Source organism: Muntiacus reevesi, chromosome 18 (genome assembly GCF_963930625.1).
Source record: "Muntiacus reevesi chromosome 18, mMunRee1.1, whole genome shotgun sequence".
Taxonomy (NCBI): domain Eukaryota; kingdom Metazoa; phylum Chordata; class Mammalia; order Artiodactyla; family Cervidae; genus Muntiacus; species Muntiacus reevesi.
The window spans coordinates 52930663-52953096 of NC_089266.1; the positions used below are offsets into that span (position 1 = coordinate 52930663).

The window sequence follows — 22434 nt, forward strand, 5'->3', positions numbered from 1 at the left end:
TTTTTTGTCTTAGATACCAGACATTTCAGTTATTCATCATATCTGGAGGTAACACTGCTGACGCACTCACTGAAAGTTGTTTACAATAATCAAGATGAATTTATTATCCTTAGACATTGCTGTTTTGATTGGGCCCCAATGGTCTGTGGAAGCAGACTTGAGGAGAGGGGTTCATTTTGTTTGTAGTTAAAAATTCTGTCTGTCCTAAGGATGGAATATTTGATCATCCTAATTTCATTATATTCCTCAAAACAGTTGGAGCTGATTGTTTTTGAGTTCTCGTTCCAAACTTTTGGATGGTTTCTTTGGAAAATAGCCTAAGATTTAACATTTCATCTGAATTTAAAAGGTTGTTCATTTTTCTTTTTAAGGGGAAAGAAAAATCGGAGCAATTAGGAATTCTGGTTTCATCTCATGGATAGAAAAATGAGCCATTTACCTCAAGAAAAGTGATACTTCTGAATCCCGCTCTTCAGTAATGAGAACTAGTCGGTTTTACTTGACGTCTACTTTGTAGTAGTGGGGAACCCTGTCTCCAGAGGTTTTTGAGAAGGACTGCTAAAAAGGGTTTTCTAGATTCTGGGGAAAGAAGTTCAAGAGAGTCCAGCAACATTGTCATTAGAAAAATGGTCTTCATCAAGTGCTAGTCTTAGAATCCTGAAGCTTCATTTTCACCACAGTTTGAAAGGCAGCAAAGTAAGAGAGGCTGTACAGGGGAGGAGAAACACTGAGGAGAGATGTATTACAGAGACCTTGAAGTCAATGTGTTAAAGTAGGAAAGAAGCAGAGACCTGCATTCCCTGAATGAAAACAAAAGAATGTGCAGTGTCTCAGGTCAGAGCCAAAAGATTTTAGTTTACCTAGTTAATTTCTTAGGTTTACATCTTGGTTCTTTCCTTATCTTATATGTATATATAAGCTTAGACTTCCTGAACCATTTATTTCTCTTTGCAAAAGAGACTAATGGACATTTTTTAGCAGACATGAAGGGCCACTGTAGCAGTTTAGCTGAGGAGTGTAATCAGAAACTATTCATCATTTTCTGTCCCCTCCTGTCCTAGGCTGACTGGTTCCCTGATGTGTTACCTGCTTCTGCCACTGATTGAAACTACAGAACTTCTCATTGGTCCCCAAGACTTCCAGTAGGGAGTCAGACGACGTTGGCCAGCCCCTTCATTCTGGTGACTGAGGAGGAGAGTGGGCAGCGGCTATGCATGTGTAGTGGATGGAAAAGAAACACAGACTGTCAGATTACTGTGCCTCTTCAGTTTCTTTTACCAATCAAATTCCACAACCGTTTTATTTTTACTGTGTATGTACGGGGGAAACTGGAGATGGTGACCTTGATTAGAATATGACTGAAGAGGAATAAATGGATGGGCTAAGATAAGAGAGAGTCAATTATGAAAGATGTTGAAGTCTTGAAATAATGTGACTACCTGAGGATTTTTTTTTTTTAAACCAGAATTTATAAAAAAACTGACAGCCTGCCCCCTCATTTCCCGCCACAGGAGACCTACAGGACTGGAGGCAATTGTTTAATAATAGCCTGTCTCTGCTATTCCCAGTAGCTACCTCTATGTGAGGAATGGATAGAATACGTTCAGGGCATCATCATACAAAGCTCCAGTAGCAGTGACGCCTACACGGAAGGCTTGGAACTGCAAACAGAGGCTGGGGTCACCTCAGTGACATCTGACGCTGTCCAACCAGAAGTTCGATTTTTGTTTGGGGCGGGGGGTCGGGGGGTGTGAAGAAGCAGACTGTACTAAAGAACTAAAACAATATCTTGTCTATACTTTCTCTTTAAAAAATATTTTTGGGCGGCGGGAGAGGGGGGTGTTAAGTAGAATTTCACATCGTATCTGAAGTTAGGAGGAGGATAGGAAAGCTCAGCCCTTCACCCAAGAATAACCCAGTAATGACACCTCTGCGCGTGGGAAGTGTTTCCTTCTGCACAGGGAGGATGTGAGGCTGCACCCCAGTGGGATTCCCTGCTTGAGCTGGAAGGCCACTCAGAGATGCGTGTCGCGCCAAGAGTGCGGAGCTTTCGCTGGGATGAAATACCAGCCTGGAGAGACACTCCAAGTCGAAGGGGCTTCCTCCAGCTTGGAGGTAGGGGCCGTGATGCGCAAAGGGGACCGGAGAGCCCCGGGACCGCCGCAGTCCGCGCCTTCCGCCGAGGGCCTGCCGGGGACGCGTTGCTGCCGGGCGCCGGGCCCGAGTCGCCGCCGCCGGCACGGCCGTGCCCAGCGAGGCCGCGCCAGACCCTGGCGTCCTCCATGTTCTCTCCCGGGCTCCCCCTGCTCCGGCTGCCTGGGCCGCGGACCGCAGCACCACACACCCCCGCGGGGGGGGACGCCGCGCCCCATCCCCGCCCCCGGCCCCACCCCGGCCCCGCCGCGGGGGCCCCGACCCCACCGCCGGCGGGCACTGGCTGAGCTCCGAGGCCGAGAGCCGGCCGCGGGGCCGCGCGGGAGGGGTCGGGGCCGCCGGGGGCGGCGGCGGCCGGCTCGGGGCTCCCCCCCCGCCCGCGCTCGCCGCGGCGGTGGTGCGTCCCGGAGGTTACCGGAAGTGGCCGCGCTCGGCGCTGCCATGTTGAGGAGCCGCCGCTGCCGCTGCCGCCGCCGCCGCCGCCGCCGCTTTGTTGTCGCCTCCTCCGGCTGAGGAGGCGCCCCGAGCGGGGGGAGTGGGGAGGAGGGGGGTCGGCCGCCGCAGCCATGGAGGCCAACTGGACCGCGTTCCTGTTCCAGGTACTGGGGCCCCCCCGGGGGGGCACGGGGGGGACAGGGGGGCCGGGCCCGGGGCTGGCGGGCGGGCGGGCGGGCGCTCCTCCTCCCTCCCTCCCGGCCCCGCTCTCCGGCCCGGCCTTAATCCCCCTTTGTTTTTCCGCCCGCCCGCCCCGGCGGAGCGGGGCTGCTGAGGGGAAAGGAGGCGGCCTCGCGGGGCGCGGGGGAGAAAGCAGGCCTCGGGGTGACCCCCGGGCCCCCCCAGCACACACACACGCACACACCCTTCGCTCCCGCCCCGGAGGGGAAGGGAGGAGGCCGGCCGCTGTCACCGCCCGCGGCCCGGAGAAAGGAGGGCGCCGGGCCGCTGGAGAGCGCGGTCCGCTTGGCCGCGGCGCGCCGGGCCGGGGCCCACGCCGTGGGGTGAGGGGGTCCCCGGGTCCCACTCAGTACCCCCCCACTTGGTCTGTCTTTCGCTCGCTTTCCGTTCTTTCTGCCTCTCTTTTTGTGCGTGTGTTGACTTTCTGACACCCCCCCCCCCCGCCCCGTCCCCGCGAATAGCGGGTATCCCTGGGCTCCCCGCCACTCCCCCTTCCCCGCCGCCCCCCTCGTGTTTACCCAGTTGGGGGTGCTGTGACTGTGTGTCCCCTCCCCAAACTTTTTCACTGGCTTTACGTGTTTTCTCTCGCAAGCCTCTGCCGAGCCTTGGCAGCTGACACCCGCTCCCTCTGTCCAGCTCTCCCGCCGTCCCATTCAGCCCGGGGAATCCCCCGGCCGGGGAGGGGGGTGCGGGGGGGGCCAGGATTCGGAGGCCCCACCTTCTCCCGGGGCGCGCTTCTCTCTCGTCCCACCTCGAGCGTCTCCTCCAGCCAAGTAGGGGAGACGGCAAGTGGAGAGAGCAAACAAAGTCCGCTTACAAAGCCCCCAGATGAATCATTCGTGGGGTGTTGGTCTTTATTTTTTGCAAAAAACTTGAAGGTTGACTGTGGCCGATATGTTGGCAGTCCTCTTGTCGGCTCACTTGAGGTGGGGACCCCTGTTTAGAAGACCGAGAACTTTTTCTTTTTTTTCCTGCTCCGTTTCTGTTTGCAAACGAAGCACTTGGTGGGCAGTAGTAATGAGCTCACGGGGAAACTTCGGAACTGGAGGCTAGGAAGCTCGTCACTTTAAGTGCGTTCTTCCCGCCTCTTTGAGTTATTTTCCTTCTTTGAATAACTTCGCGAAATCCCAAACCAGTAGCTTGGGTGCTTGAAACCTTTTGTGACTAACCAAGAACGGATGCAGAATTTTCAAAAATAATCCTTCCAGCCCCTGGACCCATCCCAGTGGAGTTAATATAGGGAACTGGATAATTCTAAACGTTGCCTATTGTGTAGAGATGGTTTATTGTTTGAAGATATATTCTTTCGAATGTAATTTGCTTTTTAAATAATTGCATTATATTCAGGCTTCTTAAAATTGAGCATACTCAAAATTATGGAATTCACTAACTTGGCCTTTTTCTCATTCTGATCTAGTATTGTTTTAACGTGCTTTGATGAGATTGATAATGAGATAAGCCAACTTAAAAATGCATTGGAAAAGAAATGATATATAACCAGCTTGCATCCAGGTTGGTGTGAAGGTGGCAAATGCCCTCTTGAGAAAAAGCTTTCAAATGGTCATTTTAAAATATGGGATTAATGGGCCACTGAAGTGATTTTTCACATGAGCAATGATTTAGATTTACCGTATTAAACGCGCTCTCCCTTAATGGAGATTGGAAAAAATTGAGAGTTCTTTATGTAAAAGAAAACCCCCTAACTGATTTTTGGAAAACTGTTGAAAAATCTTTTGTAATACTTTTATTATTCTTTTCCTGGGGAAAGCAAATGCCAAGCATTTATTGATCAACTTTTTAATTAGATTTTATATTATTTAATTTTTTTCAGCTATTAAAATCTTTTTTTCCACCTGATGGAGAAGTGTGAAAGCTAATATTTGATCCTGGGCTTGGCAATGTGTGCAGTGATAATTTAGAGCCGAGGACAGTTGAATGGGTAAAGAGAATATTTCAGTCTTTTCTCTGGAAAGGTATGAATAGACTTACTCAGTTCCAGTTTTAAGTAATTTTCACTGGGGAAATGGAGAGTCGAGCTCTCTTGTTGTTTCCTGGAGCATCCTATTGAATTTATATTTTAAAACAATTTTAATACCTGCTTGCTTTCCAAATAATCTGGTGGAAAGTGAAAGCCATAGCTGTTAAAATGTTTGATGGATGATTCTTCTCTAACAGGACATTCAAGATGTGACTCACTGATGCTAATTTCTTGAGTGCAAAATCTTTTACCCTCTGGCACTGGAGATTTCATGGTGCCATATCCTACCACCCTGGGTGATGAAGTAACATTTCTGTTTTGCCAGCCCCAGAAAAAAGCTTGGGCAGGGTTTTAAGAAAGAAAAGAAAAGCCTTGCTATTGAAAGAGATGGGAGATAAATTTTGGTTTGATGATGCTAGTCAAATAAAAGTCTACCCAGAAGTTATATATTTGAAAAAATCACCTAACTGAAGGCAGGCCATGGTTGTTATTTTACTCTGTCTCTCCCCCAGAGAACAAGTTGGGGAAACCCAGTTCCCCTCTTAGAAGGCTTCATGTAGAAGTGTGGGGATCCTAGGAATCCTCAGAGAGTGATTCCTGTAGTGGTCAAGGCATTCTACAGCATTTCACCCGAGAAGCAGGGACCTGGTGTGACCCTCGTGTGAGAGTGAGCTTCAGCAATGCTGTAAAAATACTTTATGTTGCCACAGACATCTGAATTGGTAAAATGGCAGTAAGTGCTTTTAGTACTCCATCGAACTAATGGTTGTTTAGAATTGAAAAATGCCTCTAAACACTATAAGTCTGAACTTTGTCCAGAAGATGTGCGTTTCCTATTATCTGATCTGATAGCCTTTGAAACTGTATATCTTGAGCTATCTTCAGCTATTAACCTTTTATATATTATATGGAAGCTTGGGTATCCTACAGCCAGGTTGGAGATGGGGTAAGATTAGAGTCCAAATTCTATAAAAGTGTCTACTGAGGTCACTTGGGCAGATCCTGACAATGGTAGGAGCTCCCTAAATTAAATGAAACGTGGACTGTAATTCAGTATGAGCACTAAGTCTCGAAAGAGAGCTCATAAGTAAGCCCAAAAGGAAGATTCAGTCAAAATGACTAGATTGAAAATGGTAACTCAGTAACATCTCCTGATGATTCAGGGGAGTCTGGTTCTAGGCTTAGTTAACTATTGTGCTGCTATCAAGTAAACATGGGGCTGTGTATGGTAGATGTTCTTATTCATCAGAAGAGCTGTGTGTGCGTGTGTGTGTGTGTGTGAATGAGTGAGTGTGTCTTGTCTGTCTCCATGGTTTTTCCTCCTTAATGGAGTGAACTGTAGGACCTGGGATTATAGAGTATGAAGGGTAAATAGGTGTCTAGAGTCTCTAAGCTGATGGGATGGACCCTTCCAAAGATGTTGTATGCTTTAAATATTTGGAACTCTTACCTCTGAGTGCATATATCCTTTTAGGATTACAAAACTCAAGCACAGGGGCTCAGGGTTACTGTCAAGAGTTTCAAAATTCATGTTGATCAAGTACAACATATTAGGAAGAACTATTTCAGGAATTTTTTCCCCATCATTTCCTAAATGTTTATCGGTATGGAGGTATGGACAATTTCGGAAGAATCAAATCCAAGAGAGTAATTACTCATAAATACCAAGAACCTGATCCACAACGAAATGTTGGTTTCAGTGCAGCTAAAGAAAATTTCCAAACAGTGTCCAGCCCCCAGTTTTGGAGGAGTGGAAAGCACTTTATAACAGCAAATGCCCAATACTTTTAACAGGACTTAGAACCTCTAGAAGTAGGTGAAAATGAAAGGAATTTAAATTATTTATATCTCGTTTTCTCTTACTAGTTTGAGTTTAGGGTTTGAACTAGTGTTGCTAAAGGATGAGATGAAATGAACTAAAAATCAACTGACAGGTGTCTGCTGGGTGCTGCCTTCACAGATACCTTCCAGGTTTCATTTCAGCCAAATCTTTTAGTAAAATTAAGTGAAAACTTTGAAAGTAAACTTAACAACTAGCATACGTATTCCCAGAACTAGTGCCTGTCTTTTCCTAGGTAAAATAAGCAAGTAGATGATAATATGTCTGTGTGTATATGTGTGTGAGTGCGTGGCTTGTGCATTACTGCAGTAAGGTACTGTTAAACTCTTAAGTCTAAAGTGTAATTTTTTTGACAAGTTATTTAAACTTGGTTTCAGCACTGACAGACTAACACAAACTGATTTCGTCAGCTGGTATGTCCCTTATGAACCAGGGTGGTGTGTAGTTTAGTCAGCTGTTTGAAAGCAAGATCACTGTCAGCAATTTATTTGCAAAAGTTTTGTGTCTGTGCAGTGATTTTAAGTGCTTTGTAATGGGAGCTCTGAGAGTAGCTAGGTAGTTGCTGGATCTCTGCTGCAGAGAGTAGCTTACAGGCTCATTGATTGTTTCTTCTGGTCTCTGTTGTCTGAAGCATGTTGTATTTTGAGGGTGGTTGTGAGAGGTCAAGTTTCTGAAGTGTGAATGTTTGATTCTAGGCCCATGAAGCCTCCCATCATCAGCAGCAGGCAGCACAGAACAGCTTGCTGCCCCTTCTGAGCTCTGCTGTGGAGCCCCCTGATCAGAAACCATTGCTTCCAATACCGATAACTCAGAAACCTCAGGCTGCTCCAGAAACATTAAAGGATGCCATTGGGATTAAGAAAGAAAAGCCCAAAACTTCCTTTGTGTGCACTTACTGCAGTAAAGCTTTCAGGGACAGCTATCACCTGAGGCGGCACGAGTCCTGCCACACAGGCATCAAGCTGGTGTCCCGGCCAAAGAAAACCCCCACCACGGTGGTTCCCCTCATCTCCACCATCGCTGGGGACAGCAGCCGAACTTCGCTGGTCTCCACCATTGCAGGCATCTTGTCCACAGTCACTACATCTTCCTCGGGCACCAACCCCAGCAGCAGTGCCAGCAGCACCGCTATGCCCGTGACCCAGTCTGTCAAGAAACCCAGTAAGCCTGTCAAGAAGAACCACGCGTGTGAGATGTGTGGGAAGGCCTTCCGAGATGTGTACCACCTCAACCGGCACAAGCTCTCCCATTCGGACGAAAAGCCCTTCGAGTGTCCTATTTGCAATCAGCGCTTCAAGAGGAAGGACCGCATGACTTACCACGTGAGGTCTCACGAAGGAGGCATCACCAAACCCTATACTTGCAGTGTTTGTGGGAAAGGCTTCTCGAGGTAGTGCATTTTGCTTTGTTTCTTTTTTTTTTTTTTTTTCCTTATCATGGTATCAGTACAATCTCTAGATCTAGAATGTTTATGTGAGATTAGATATATGCAGGCCTGCCTTATGAGACGAGATTGGTGACAGATAAAGTATTATACCTCCAGGGCTAATTCCAGTTTGGTGTGGTTGACAAGTGTGACATAGGAATTAACTAATTATTTCATTTAAGAAGTGCCTTGGTGGATTCAGGCCTTTATTCGGCACAGCAACACTTCTTATCACTATAAAACCAGTACTTTTCAGTTCAGTTGGATGACTGGTCTTGAGGTTAACTGCACAAATCAAGGAAACATATCCTGGAAGTTGGGATGACCTTGGATACTCTTAAAACTTTTAAGAGAGCGTGTTTTTCCATTTCTCTCTGGTTACTAACATTTCACTAATTTTCATTTGTAAAGGCTTTTTAAAGTTAATATTAATAGCAGTTGTCTCTGGCAAGTGATAGTAAATTTTGGGTATTCTGTAGCTGTAAAGAGTCAAGACCTAGTATGATTTGATGTTGACTAGAAGAGAAAATTAACAAATAAAGGACTAAGACTTTTGTTTATGGTAAGAGAGGTAAGGAGGCTTGCACTGGGGGGTGGGGGAGTTGGTAATTCTGCTAGCTTTCTTTAAAAATGCCCCCCACCCATATCTGCCAAGCATGTAAACATCACAGTAAGTAGCATTTCTCTATGTGTGTTCCATTACATCTTCTGTTGAAACTCTCTCTTTCACAGGCCTGACCACTTAAGCTGTCACGTAAAACATGTCCATTCAACAGAAAGACCCTTCAAATGCCAAGTAAGAGTTAAAATGACTTATCCTTAGTGTAGCACTTAATGCACATTATCCAGAAGGTCTGAGCCAATCTCACCATTCTTGAATAGTCTTAAAATCACTGACTTGAGTAAATGTGGTCCTCTTGAATTCTAGTTTTATAAAACATAAATGACAGCTTCTATTTCTGGGAGGCGTGATCATTTAAAAATGTAAATAAATGTTGTTTTTGTTAAGCTACATTTCCTTTTCCTTGGGCAGCAGTGTTTAGTAATAAAAAAAAAAATATGTATTGTCTTGCAAAGGTCACTATATTTGAAATGAATGAAGGGCTTTAATTTCTGGGCTGATGGTTGAGGTTGTTTTAACTCTAATAGAAGAAAATAGGGATGTTTTCCCAAATGTAACCACTTACTGGATTTTTGTCTGCTCTTGCCACATTGGAGCATTTTTAATGACATAAATTGTGGTAATGAAAAGTTTAAGAATCTTAATGAAATGACTGTTAGGTGTCAGTAATTCTGTTTTTTATGCAGAAAGTCTTTTTGTGCTCCTTTTAGTTAAATTTGTTAATAACTGATTTTATTAAGTAAATGATTGAATTCTAAGAAAAATCCAGTTGGAGGAAGGAGACTAGTGTCTTTGAGTGAGTACCTGCTATGAGGCCATGGGCCAGGCTCTTAATCCACCAGTAATTTTGTGAGGTAGGTATTACCTTCATTTTACAGATGAAATAAATTCAGATAGGTTAGCTAGCTTGCTGAGTATTAACACTGTTTAGTGAATTAGGAAGCTGGATTTAAATCCAAGGTTGACTGACTCTACAGCTCACATCTTTTCACTACTTGTTTGATATTTTTTTCTTTCCGTCGAAATGTAAGAGTCCAAAATTGACCAGGTGTTTTGTTATGAGTACAGTTTTAGGTAAGACATGCAATTAAAATCCAACTAATTCAGTCTGCTTGCTTACTTGGGTAGGGTAATACCTTAGAATATAACGTACTTTAAAATGAGTAGAACAGGATAGTCTATATTTAAAAAAAGTTTTCCTCCCTCATGCAGACATGCACTGCTGCCTTTGCCACCAAAGACAGACTGCGGACACACATGGTGCGCCACGAAGGCAAGGTGTCGTGTAACATCTGCGGGAAGCTCCTGAGCGCAGCGTACATCACCAGCCACCTAAAGACACACGGGCAGAGCCAGAGCATTAACTGCAACACGTGCAAGCAGGGCATCAGCAAAAGTGAGCGGCGCCCCAGCTCGCGTTCTCGTGGTGGTTCAGGTTGATGGAGTGTAGATTTTTTTTTTTTAATGATATATTGAAGATATTTTCACTTGTGTTCTCAGGACGGTATTAATATTCATCTTACTTGTTTCCTTCTGTTTCTAAAGTATGCAAGCACACATCAGCGGAGAGTGTATGTTAGTGTTGGAAATACACTTAACATGCACGTATACAGACAACACTGATGAACGCTCCACTGATTTTGCCTTTACTCCCGCACCGTCTACTAATAATGCCCATGTTAGAGGAGCACAGTTTCCCTGCAGCTGTTTTCCCTTCTTTCGGCGTTGGAATAGAAAGCTTTAGTGTGTGAGAATTGTGGTAGAAGTGCCTCCTGACTCCTGATGGCATTAATAACATGTCCTCAGTAACCTAAAGATAAAAGCAGTGTTAAATAATTTTACTTTCCAAACCCAAATCTATACAAAAAAGGGCTATCATATCCATTGGAATGTTTAAATGCTTTGCTTACCTTAAATTCAGAGCCAAAGATAGACTATTCCACGGACCTGTGGATAAAATTCAGTACTTGCATTTAGAGGCTTTTTCTTTTAAGATCTCCCTAACCACCAGAAGAAAGTGTTTTCCTAATTCTGTATTCTGTTATATATGTGCTTTATGTGGCAGAAACATCAGATTCTCAAAATAGCTGGCCAAACGTGAATGGGAAAGAATGTTAATGTGTTTTAATGTCATTTGTTTTTGCTTCTTTGTAAGTATGTTGAGTTTGTTATCTAGCATATCAAACTTTGTTAATTTTACAGAAATTTACTTTTATTGTACATCATTGTGATCAAATAACTTAAGTATATTAGATATTTTGATGAGCCTCAATTATTCCATGCTAATATTACCCAAGTTCAATTCTGAAAGATACTTGCTTTTTAATGTAGCAAAGAATTCTTTTATGTTGATTTTCCCTAGCTTTCTGGATTTTTTTTTTTTTTTTAATCTATTTTGACCAATAGAGACATACCAGCACAAAAGATGTACTAGAGTAAAAAAATTATTGGGTCAGATGTTAAAGATCATAGAGGTGTGAGGAGTCAAGGTATCTTAAGTTTTGAATTTTGGAAAAGTAGCCCACACTTTTTCAGGGTAAATTTGGTGTTTCTGGTTTGTCTTTGGAGTAGCATGCATGAGTGAAGAGACCAGCAACCAGAAGCAGCAGCAGCAGCAGCAGCAGCAGCAGCAGCAGCAGCATGTGACAAGCTGGCCAGGGAAGCAGGTAGAGACGTTGAGACTGTGGGAAGAAGCTGTCAAAGCAAGAAAGAAAGGTAAGATGAGGTGTCCAGTGCCCACAGCGTGGCTAGAAAAGTGTTTGCATCTGGTGTATGCCAAGTGGCAAAGGAAAATAGCCACAGCTCAGAGATTCCTGTTTTATGGAAACACTTTATGAAGATACTCTGTGCTGGGAAGTATCTGGTTGAGTTATTAGCAACAAAGCTTCCGGATAGTTTTCTTTTTCCTAGGAAATAAAAATTCTCAGTACTTCTTATCATGTTCTTTCTTTTGATTGACTTTTCATTACAAATTTGGAGCCACATTTGGTACTTTGCTATGTACGCTCAGAGTTCCTTTTTATGTCAGCCTCTATGCATTAAAGGCTCCTTTTTTTTCTTTCTAAAATATTCCCACTCTTAGAGGTAGATGAACTATCCTTCTGTGTACATAAGTTCATTTTCTTACAACTGTGCTATTTTCTGCTCTTTAGGATTGTTTCTGAATTGTGTGTTTTTTTGTTTTTGTTTTGTTTTTTTACATATTTCAGACTCTGTAATGCCAACGTCTTTTTTCTCAGTCTCACCCTTAACCTCTTTCATTCTGTCACTAGGGCTGGCATTAGCTTAACATGTATGTACTTCATTTGATAGTGACTTGACTGTAATTGTCACTGAAATTTTGAGAATGGTTTGCTTTTCTCTCTATGTATCTTGTAAAGAAGCAGTTGGAGTATCAGTTTTCAACACAGCTTTTTAACTTAGTAGCTGTAGCTTTGGTTGTGCAGCCATTTCAGTTAAATCATTTTGTCAGAGTATCATTAGCCACTGGACAGATTCCTAAATTCTTTTTTTCCTCCCTCTCCCTTGTCATGTCTTATTTTAAATTCTTGAGGAATCCCCTGCATGTAGGCTCTGCTGTAATTCCTTTGCTGTGTAGTTTCTTCCATCCTCTGCTTTCATGTAGTGAAGCTATTCCCTTCCTCTCAGATCCCTTCTGAGCAGCCTGTACTTGGATAAAGATAAAAGGAATAGCATTCTTTTTCATGCATCAGCTGGCATTGGAGGGCTTCCCTGGTGGCTCAGCGGTAAAGAATCTGCCTGTAATGTAGGAGACACAGGTTCAATCCCTGGGTCAGGAACATCCCCTGAGGAGGACATTCTTGCCTGGAGAATCCCATGGACAGAGGAGCCTGGCAGGCTACAGTTCATAGAGTCGTAAAGAGTCGGACACGACTGAAGCAACTTAGCATGCACGCACTGGCATTGGAGGAAAAGAAGGGAGCAGTTCAGGGAGGCTTTCCACTTGGTGCTGGTTACTCCTATCTTCCAAATGAATATTGTCATTTTGATAAAATGTTTTGTGATAGAAGGAGTGGAGAATGGCGGATAGGGGAGAAAAATGTATATATGTGTATATGCCATGATAATTGTATAGTGGGTTGAAAGCATATTATGAAGGAGATTTTACTCAGAGAAGAAGTAAGAGTGGTTAAGTTACAGAAAAGGACAGGGTTAGATTAAAAAGAAAACATGATAGGGGAGGTAGGGAGATGGTGGATAGGGGAGCGAAAATTCACTGGGTTACAATAGGAGGAGAATGTTTTTAGCAGTGCTACCATCACCTCAAAAATGAGTTGGTTTTCTCCCTCATTCTTTCTTTTTTTCCTGCACTCTTCTGTTTGGTATTGTATTTCAGTGTGCTTGCACAATAAGACTCAATTGTTTAGCTCATCTTCTGATCTCCATGAAACAAAATGCTATTATAGTCCCACTTGTAATGTGAATCTCTTTGGAGATTCACTGATGTTAGATGTTAGAAACTCATGTTTCTAACTGATGTTAGAAACTTCTGTGTTCATGTTAGTAAATGTCACATTTTGGGGAGAAGAGACTCCTGATCTGAAAATCTGAACTTGAATCAGCACGTCACTTTTAAATATTGGGTTTAAACAAGGTAATTAAGTTTCCAGAGGTGGATGACAATCAGATCATCATTTCAGGAGCTTCTTAGATGTACAGATTTCCCAGGTTCCGTCTAAATCTCAAGATTGAACTTCTTGGGGAGCAATCCCCCCCCCCCCCTGCAAATAAGTGCTCCCTAGATAAATGATTTTGATCATCAGCCAGTTTTGGGAATCCCTGATAAGGAGTATGGAGCAGTGCCAAGGTTACATCATGCTCATCAAGGAAGTGCTGCTCTTTGACTCAGAGGGCCACCTGAGATGATTTGACCACATGTGGCATGCAGGCAGACCTCTATCTTTAGTCTCAAATGCATTTCTCCATTTTGACAACTGAGTCACAGCACCCCATCCGTCTTCTTACTGCTCTTTTCTGACACACCAGCAGATGATGCTGAATTTTGGTTGAGGGGTAGAATGGGGGGGTGTCACCTCAGAGGAAAGTTTTTCTTAAGAAGTCCTCAGGCTTTGCTGATAACAAGGACCATGATACCCCAACTCATTGCAAGGTCTGCTTGCCTCACTAGTCCCCTTTGGTATGGTTGGTGGTTTTGTCATATGTACAGTTAAATGACACTAGGGGTAAAGTAGGTGATTATGTCAGTTTCAGAAAAAATGAGAGGGGAGGAGAACATAAGCCTACTGAGGGATGCTTGTTCTTTCTTAACATCATTAATAAACGTAAGCAGAAACAACAGGATTATTTAAAATGATTTGTCTAAGACTGAAATAAACAGATGATTATTAAAATAGCTTGCTTTTCTATCCCTATTTAATGGATTTTTAAAACCTTAACAGAATGTGGCTTCACCTCTGAGAAAGCTTTAGAGTACATAGCATCAAGAACACACGTCTCTCTGCTAGTTACAGTGTGCCTTACAAGAAGATTTTTCTGATTATCTGTTGTGTAACCATCAGCCCAGCTCTGTGTAAGCAAGCTCTTCTAGCCTGGCCTGTGGGTGCTTGGCTCTTCCCTGGAATGTCTGTAGAACTCTGAGGAGCCACATGAAGCGTAGTGATAATACTTAGCCCTACTTGATATATCTGCCCCGCAGAGTGCCTTGCAGAAATTACCTGATCTTCTAGCATCATTGTGAGGTAGGTAAGTAAATCTAAGCTTGAAACCAAAAGCACCAAGTCTAAGCCAGTTTCCTCAGTCCTTGTGGAAGGCCCAGTGTCAGAAAAGAGAACTGCTCTCACACCAGGATTCCTGGCCCCCAATTTTGTGCTCAGAAGGAGCCTCCCTTTCAGTTGACCATGGGGTAGAAAACTGTAATTTAACTTATTAAATGTTTGTCCTTTTTAATTAAAAGAAGTTGATTCAGAAACTCAATTGTGTTCACTGTTTTTAGAGTCTAAAGGCCCTTTTGTCTTCTTATTTTAGAAGCTGCTAACCTGTGCCAAACCTCCACGGCTGCTACGACACCTGTGACTCTCACTACTCCATTCAATATAACGTCCTCTGTGTCATCTGGGACTATGTCAAACCCAGTCACAGTGGCAGCTGCAATGAGCATGAGAAGTCCAGTAAATGTTTCAAGTGCAGTTAACATAACCAGCCCAATGAACATAGGGCATCCTGTGACTATAACCAGTCCATTATCCATGACCTCTCCTTTAACACTCACTACCCCTGTCAACCTGCCCACCCCCGTCACTGCCCCGGTGAATATAGCACACCCTGTCACGATCACGTCTCCAATGAACCTGCCCACACCTATGACGTTAGCTGCCCCTCTCAATATAGCAATGAGACCTGTAGAGAGCATGCCTTTCTTACCCCAAGCTTTGCCTACATCACCACCTTGGTAAACAGTGTTATAAAATCAGAATATGGGATAAAGTAAATATTTACCAGCAACTTACTTTTAGTTTATTAAAGCAAAAAGTAAACCATGAGATTGGGAGATTCTATTAGTTAATAATAGTGTAGTAGCATTTTCCTCCAATTTGGCTGGGATTGTTCACAGTAGGGTATGTACGTCACTTATCATTGGACCACTTTAGTTTAATCAGAAATTCCTTTTAGCTGACAGCATTGCTTAAACAGGATAGTAGTTGGCAAGATGAAACATCAGAATTAAAACCAGTCATAAAAAAGCAAAATCCATTTCAAAATAAAACAGCATTACTGTTTCTAATCCCAAGAAATCATCTTATGCTAAACACTAGCAGAGCTCTTCTCCCCATATGAACAAGGTGGATGGCTGATTTTAACCTGAAGTTCTAAATCCACGGATTGTGAGCTAGTGTATTGTCTGTGTTTGTTTTTATGAGTAAATACATGCATTGTCATAATAAAATGCATTTCAGAGAATATGCATTTTACCTTTGGGAATATGTTAATTTCAGGCAGCATTCCCTATGGGAAAGGTGATACCAGCTCTGATATGCAAAGCATATGATAATTTATCATTCTAACTTCAACATATAATAGGGATTGTGACCTGATATTTGGAGATGTAAATATTGCTCAGCATACTAATCCTGATGAAATACAGCATTGTAGTTGACTTTTTTTAAAAATTTAAAAAACAAAACAAAAACAAAATATACACATTGTGTTTTGGTAAGAAAAGGCCGCAACTGGCAGAGGAGAAGTCAGGTGTGCGGACAAGCAGACTCCTAACAAACAGAGGCCAGCGGGACTCCTGTTCAGGGGTCACAGAGTACTTCGGGACAGTTAAAATGTACTTGCTTTAAATTGGAAGACGCTGGAGGCACTGGGATGTGATATGCCCCTCTCTCTCCCAATCAGAGCCTGTTGATGTTTCAACAGGGAAAGATGTGTTAGTTGCTCACTAGAGTTTATGTCTTATATTAAATTGTATACAGTTTTTATTCTAACCACTAACTAGGTAGTATGCCCCTTCAGAACAAGCAGAGTCTTTTTTTTTCCTCCTTCCGTTTCTTAATCAAGTATTGTGCAGATTTGTTCAGCTTTGTAAATACAGACATCACTTTTTTTTTTTTTCTTTGAGAAAACACTTGTATCAGCTTTGTGAGGTTTTCAGGGAGACAGCTGTCTGCACTCCCTACAGAAACCCAGCAATGATTGTGCACGTTAAGACATGTGCTTTTTATTTCTTAGCAGGATGTTTTTATCTCTGTACATAAAGTAGAAACCAAAAGCTAGGGAAACAGATACTCTCCACCATCATGCCAGACATTAATGTTTTTAAAGCATTGTGTTTTTTTTTCTAAGTTACTGAAACCAAGACGCTGTGATTTTTTTTTTTTTTAAGTTGCAATATGTTTTTGGTTTTTTTCCTTTTTTAATCTTGCAGTTAAGAGAAATGGACATTAGTTGTGTTAATCTTGCAAAATGCTTGCAGGACTGACTATCAAACTGGATGACTTCCATTTATGCCCCACTGTCAGTTCAGGCATGAAAATACCTTGCGTCTGAGGCAGACTTCCTACATCAGGGACAGGTATCTGTGTGTCATTATACAAAACAGTTCGAGGGGGTTGAACTACGTAGTAAAAAATAAAATAAATAGTACTTAGTGTAAAATAATTTTATAAATGATCTTTTGTACTTTAGGACATTAAATTGTACAACTTTTGTATATATAAAAGCTTAGGAACTTTCTGTTTAGCAGGAAGGCAACACATTCCTACACTTTTAATGTATATGTTTGTTATAATGTCCATGTAAACATGCCCTATGTTTGTGCCTTTTAATTAGTTTGTCTCAATAAACAAAATGTAGAGAAAAATATGTAGCTATGACTTTGTTACAACTGTTCCTATCCACAGTACCGAGATGGTTTGTTTTTAATATGTAGAGCATTATGTGTGGACTACTGGAAGGACTTGTGTAGGGAAGGCCCACGCATGGCCCTGCTGAGGCCTGGATTGGCAGATAGTGGCTACATTTGGAGGAAGCCCATGTTTCCTGGCACGCAGCCCCAGAACGGGGTTCTGGCTCTGCTTAATGGGCCGTGTCGTCTCTCTCTGACTGAGCAGGCAATCCAGTCCTCCAGCATGGACACAGCCCGGCTTCCTCCACAATGGTCCAAGAAGCAGTCCTCAGTAGGGGCAGATGTGGACCCTACCCCCAGGCTAGAGTGTGGTCGTCAGAACCCTGAAAGTATTAGTTCTTTAAAAAAAAAAAAGATATATACTAGAAATGATTGCTTTATCAATTCATTGTATAATAAACAGGAGTGAGACTTCATTGTATGACTTCAGTTAAAATGCTATTTTGTATGCATCCTTTATTCACTTAAGCTTGTCTGCAATAATAAAGCCACGTCGTGTCTTCTTTTGGGAGGGAGAGAGTTGGCAGGATGGAGGTGGCAGTGGGCCACTGGAATGGCGGGGGGGCCAAAGTAGGTTGTGGTGAAATTCTCCTGTCTTGGAACTGGAATTGAGTTTTAATGCTGATGAACTGATTCAACCAAGTGTTGAAGGCACGACGGCCATCGCTCACAAAAAAGCAGAGAGTTTGTTTTTCTCTTCTGGTTGTAACCTGGTTAAGAGCGTCCCCTTTATCAGATTGGCAGCTAAAGAGTTGTATTAGATAATCCTCAAATCTGACATCCAGCCTGTTATGCTCTAGGGCTCGCTTCTTGGCCTGCATTTTGCCTTTTATTGTATCCATTTCCCTCCTAAGGTGTGCTCCTAAACAAAGGTTTCTATGTAAGCAGATGGATGATTTTTCCTGTCAATACCAGCACTGTATTACTAACATGCAAAAACTGCAGATTTATTTTGACAAATTAAAGTTAACCAGTCACAAATGTTATGATGGATTGCTTAATACCTCAGAAGCTTCACCAGTTCTCCATGATAGAGAAATTTTTGCAGCGCTGCTTCTCCAGGTGTATACATCTTGATACTGGGTGGCAGAGAGAGGGAAGGAGTAGTGACCCTTGGCCGAGAGGGTGGGACTGCACCAGGCTGGCTGCAGGAAAACTACTCCCCACCTAAAGTAAACCCAGAGAAGATGGTTTTTAAAACTTTTTTATCTTATGCTCTAAACCCAGCTGCTTTACCTGAAAGGGGTTTTAGGTTGGGTTGCCTAATCATTTGTGTTGCACGAGGTTCATCAGATGTCTCCTGAGTGCCAACAATGTGCCAGGCACTGTTAGGCAGTAAAGGGCATAAAACAAAGATGAAAAACTGGTGGCTGCCTCCAAGGAGGCTGTTAAGAGAGAGACGCTACATTCCCAAGTGATAGTATCACCAGACAGCAAATCAAGATGCATCTGACACCATTTAATAAAAAGCTTTGGATGCCTACATCTGTTTTGTGTATAGTTGAGGCTTTCCAAACTTCCTCTGATAATTGATTTTAGTCTATTGACCCAGTGAAAACAGCTGGAGGAAGAATTTCTTATGTTGCTTTTGTTTGGAATGGGAAGTGTCATTTCAGTGAGTTGCTAGTTAACAGTGCTTACTGTCCAGGTGTTTCTGCTCTTCTCAGGGAGCCCTGCAGTTTGGTCCTCTCTGAAGAGACTTGGATTCAGGAAGTTTTCCCTATAGTATCCTCAAGTAACATTGGACTAAAGGACAGTCCAATGTTTTCATGAATTACCATTGAACTTTCCCCTTCCAGTCCTAATAAAATGTGGCCTTCAGCCCTGCACTCTTCCCATTTCCTCCTTAAAGCATACTGTAGCCTGAAAGAAGGTGATTTGTCCCCCCATCTGGGCCTATAAATCTCCCCAGAGCTGATCTGACCCTGGCAGATTACTGGGTAATCTCCTTCCCCCCCACCTCCCGTCCTGTAAAAAAGGGAGCCAGACCGCAGTGTGTTAACGGTTCAGGGCTGAACACTGACTGAGCTTGTGCGCTGATCTGGACTATAGCTTCTCTTGGCTGCTCACTTTCAGGCGATTGAAGGTCCATGTAGTTCCGGAGAAAAGAATGGAGGGAGGCTTAGGGCTCTGCTTCGGGTATCCGTGCGGTGAGCACTCTGCTTGGACCACCCCACCAAGGGGTGGCTCGTCAGCTCTCACCTTCCCAAGACAGGCACTTGACCCATATCTTGGCCCTGGACCATGAGGGTCAAGTACTCGTCCCTTTACAAAACCTTGCCTGTCATGGTAAGGGAATGGATTTTCACACTTCAGATTCTGTATCACCTCTGAGTTGCAACATAGCTTCAGGAGTTTTCTTCATCCCCGATGATCTTTAACTTGATATCCCACCTCCTTCCCAACCCTTAAATACCTCTTTGAAGAGAACAAAGTAGAACTTGAAGTCACTTCCTGGAGCGAATCCTTTCTGCCCACCATGCAGGAAGAATTGTGTGGCGTGTCTAAGTTTACATTGTTTATGGAATTTTCTAAGTGAAGTCCACTTGCATTTGGCTGTGTCAGCCCTTTCACCTGAATGTCATTTTTCCCCCTCAGTACATCTGTAAAGAGCCTGGGTAAGAATTAGTAGGCTAGTGATAGACATTTGAGGACACCATCCTCTTCTGCCAGTGAGCGACTTGTCACAGCTGCTGGAGAGGATGAGAAGACGAAGGGGAATGGAAGGAACATGTCCTTCTAGTGACTGCGCAGCAGGTCTGTCTGGCAGTCAGCGCCCAGGTCCCAGGCTGGGAGCAGACGTGCCAGTTCCAGAGACTGCTCATGCAGAGGGGAGCCAGCCTCGGAGGCTGGGACAGGAAGCTAAGTGTTGGTCAACCTTGGGGGCCACCAAAGCCACCACAGTTCTTACAGAGTCAGCTTAGATCCACTCAGAGATCAGGTTCCAACGAGCCTGGATCCTCAAGGCCTTTGCTCACGAGCCAAGAAATTCCTAACTTTGTTAATGGTGGCAACAGAGCCAGAGGGAAATCAGCTTTGCTTATGAGGTGAGGGAGAGAAGGGAAACTGGGAACCTGGAGGTTAGAATGAGGCCCAGGGAGGGAGGAGAGAGAGATTTTGGCGAAAATGTCCTTGTGCTTCCTGTGGTGTACCCCCCACTCTGCCCTTCCTCCCGTCTCCATGCATCTGCCTTGGGCTGGATGTGATTCCTCAGAGGGCCTCGAGACAGGCTGTGAGGCTAAGCCAGCTGTGCTGACCTCAGCTCCAGTCAAGGTGCAGAAAATAAGACATGCTCTTCCTAGTCAGAAAAAGGACAAAATCAGTAGCTGAAGAGACAGGCAAGATTCAGATGATTTGTAGGGAATTCCTCCTGTGGTGGGCACCCGGGAGCCACTTCCAGCTGAGGAGGTAGGGAGCCCCCTTCCTGGAATCCCAGAACTTCATCCCAGAAGCGCAGGCCTTGACTCCAGGGTGGCCTGCCCCACGCAAGGGAAGTCCTGCCACTTTGTCAACACCAGAAACTTTGTGGCCGTCAAGGACGTCTGAGGAAGAAAACGGGAGAGGGTGGCACTGTGGAAAGAGGAAGCAGGAGAACCTTTGTGTATTCTGTCCCTCAGGCCTAGAAAGTCCTCCCACAAGCAGCCCGCCAACGCCTGTGCTCTGTCGTGAACCCCTGGATATTCTGCAAATCTAATGTTTCTCCCTGGGAAACCTTCCCTGTAACTTTTATTTAGACACTTGATTCATTCCTCCTTAGTATAACAGGAGGAGTTGGGAGATATCCAAATAAAGTGGAGGTAGTCCAGAGCTCCACAGAAGGGAGGCTAGTTCTAAAGTTGGACTATATATTCTAGAAATTTTGCCACATCCTCTAAACCTCTGGTTCCAAATTTGTGGGACCATGGCACCCTGCTGCTGACTTGCCCTTGCGTATCAATGAGTCCCAATGTTCAGCAAGCCTGAAACACGAGGCACCGAACACCAAGGCTGGAAACAGCAGCAACAGGTCAGAGAGGCCCCCAGAAGAGTCAGAGCAGGACAAGGCCTGGCATAATGGACAGCTTGGGAGGTGCTGTAATTCAGGGTTGCAGTGGAGAGCAGGGGCTTGGGATCTGGCAGGCCTGGGGTGTAAATCCAGGCTATGCCAGTTGGAAATGTGTGACCTTGGGCAAGAGATGTAACCTCTGTGGCCCCAGTTTCCTCAGCTGTGAAGGAAAGAGGATAACAGTTGCAATATAGTAAAGATTTTGAAGATCTAATTCGTGTAAAGTGCTTCGTACAAAGCCTTCGTACAATGTCCCCCACCTGCACCTGGGTGTCCTATATCCTATGTAGTAACAGCACCATCAATTCACTCAGAGGCACCAACTGCGTTCACCCAAAGAGCAAAGGAGCCGACTGCCTTCCTGCATGACTTCCCCATCTCAGACGCTGAGATTTTGAGGGTTGGCATTCAGCATGGGAACTGTAGCCTCATCTCAGGGAATGAGAAAATTAGATGGGAGACACATCTAAACCGCTGCTAACTGAAGCCTGCTGAATATGTGGCAGGGAGGGCTCCACTTACCCCGAGGAAATAACCAGGCTGGGAGACCTGGAAAAATGTCAGGATGTGTGCCTCTCTGCGGACGGTGCATCGGAAGAAGTCGTTCCATCTCACTGCATTTACCAGCACTCACTATATCCAGAGAAGCTGGCTGTACAGTTTCCCTAGGCAACCGAACCATCCTAACAAAGAGTTAGTTCTTCTTATAGCTTGCTGCGAGCCTGGCACGGGCCTGACCTCCTTCCTTCCCAAGAGGAAAGGGAGGGCCACCACCTACCCAGGCAGGATGTGGGGGAGAAACCTGACATCCTTCGCATACCTGCTCGCTCGGCCCTGAACCTGCCCTCATCGGCTCCACCTGCTCTCTTGAAGGCATCCTGGACCTAGCGCTCTGAGAGGCGTCCTGCAGAGCGCGCGGAAAATGTGGGTTTTGCAGGGTAGGGTCTGTCCACCTACTGCAGTGCCCAAAGTCCGATGCCCTCCACAGTTTGGCCAAATCTATTTGGCCGGCCTCGTCTCCGCGATTTCCTCCCGGGGGTAGACTAGGGTTAGAGCGGGACGGGTGGGGAGCGGAGGCAAACAACTCTGGGGCGTGTCAGCCCCGCCCCGACCAGGGCACTGCCGAGTCGGGATTGGCTGACGTCGCTGTATTCTGGTTGGTCGGGGGAGGGTGCTCATTCACAGGGAGCCCTGCTCCACTCTGGCTGGAAGTTTCCAACGCTGCTTCGCTTTCTGCACTCTGCACAAAAGTTGTACCCCCTTCTATGTAAACACATAAAATCAAGTTCTATGATGTGCCTCCCA

The 22434-nt window shown here is 44.5% G+C and overlaps 1 protein-coding gene across 11 annotated transcripts; it reads left to right on the forward strand.

The window, feature by feature from the left end:
* Window positions 1-1789: 1789 nt before the first annotated feature.
* Window positions 1790-18070, forward strand: VEZF1 (vascular endothelial zinc finger 1). 11 transcript variants are annotated; one of them, XM_065911150.1, is made up of 9 exons: window positions 2446-2753; window positions 4247-4341; window positions 4661-4768; window positions 5320-5540; window positions 7343-8037; window positions 8806-8869; window positions 9890-10091; window positions 11264-11410; window positions 14702-18070. In XM_065911150.1, the coding sequence occupies exons 4-9, from the start codon at window positions 5535-5537 to the stop codon at window positions 15127-15129; spliced, it is 1542 nt and encodes a 513-aa protein (XP_065767222.1). In that variant the 5' UTR covers window positions 2446-2753; window positions 4247-4341; window positions 4661-4768; window positions 5320-5534; the 3' UTR covers window positions 15130-18070. The 11 variants fall into 11 exon arrangements, with proteins under 11 accessions (XP_065767215.1, XP_065767217.1, XP_065767216.1 ...); XM_065911152.1 differs by lacking the exon at window positions 4661-4768; XM_065911151.1 differs by lacking the exon at window positions 4247-4341.
* Window positions 18071-22434: the final 4364 nt, after the last annotated feature.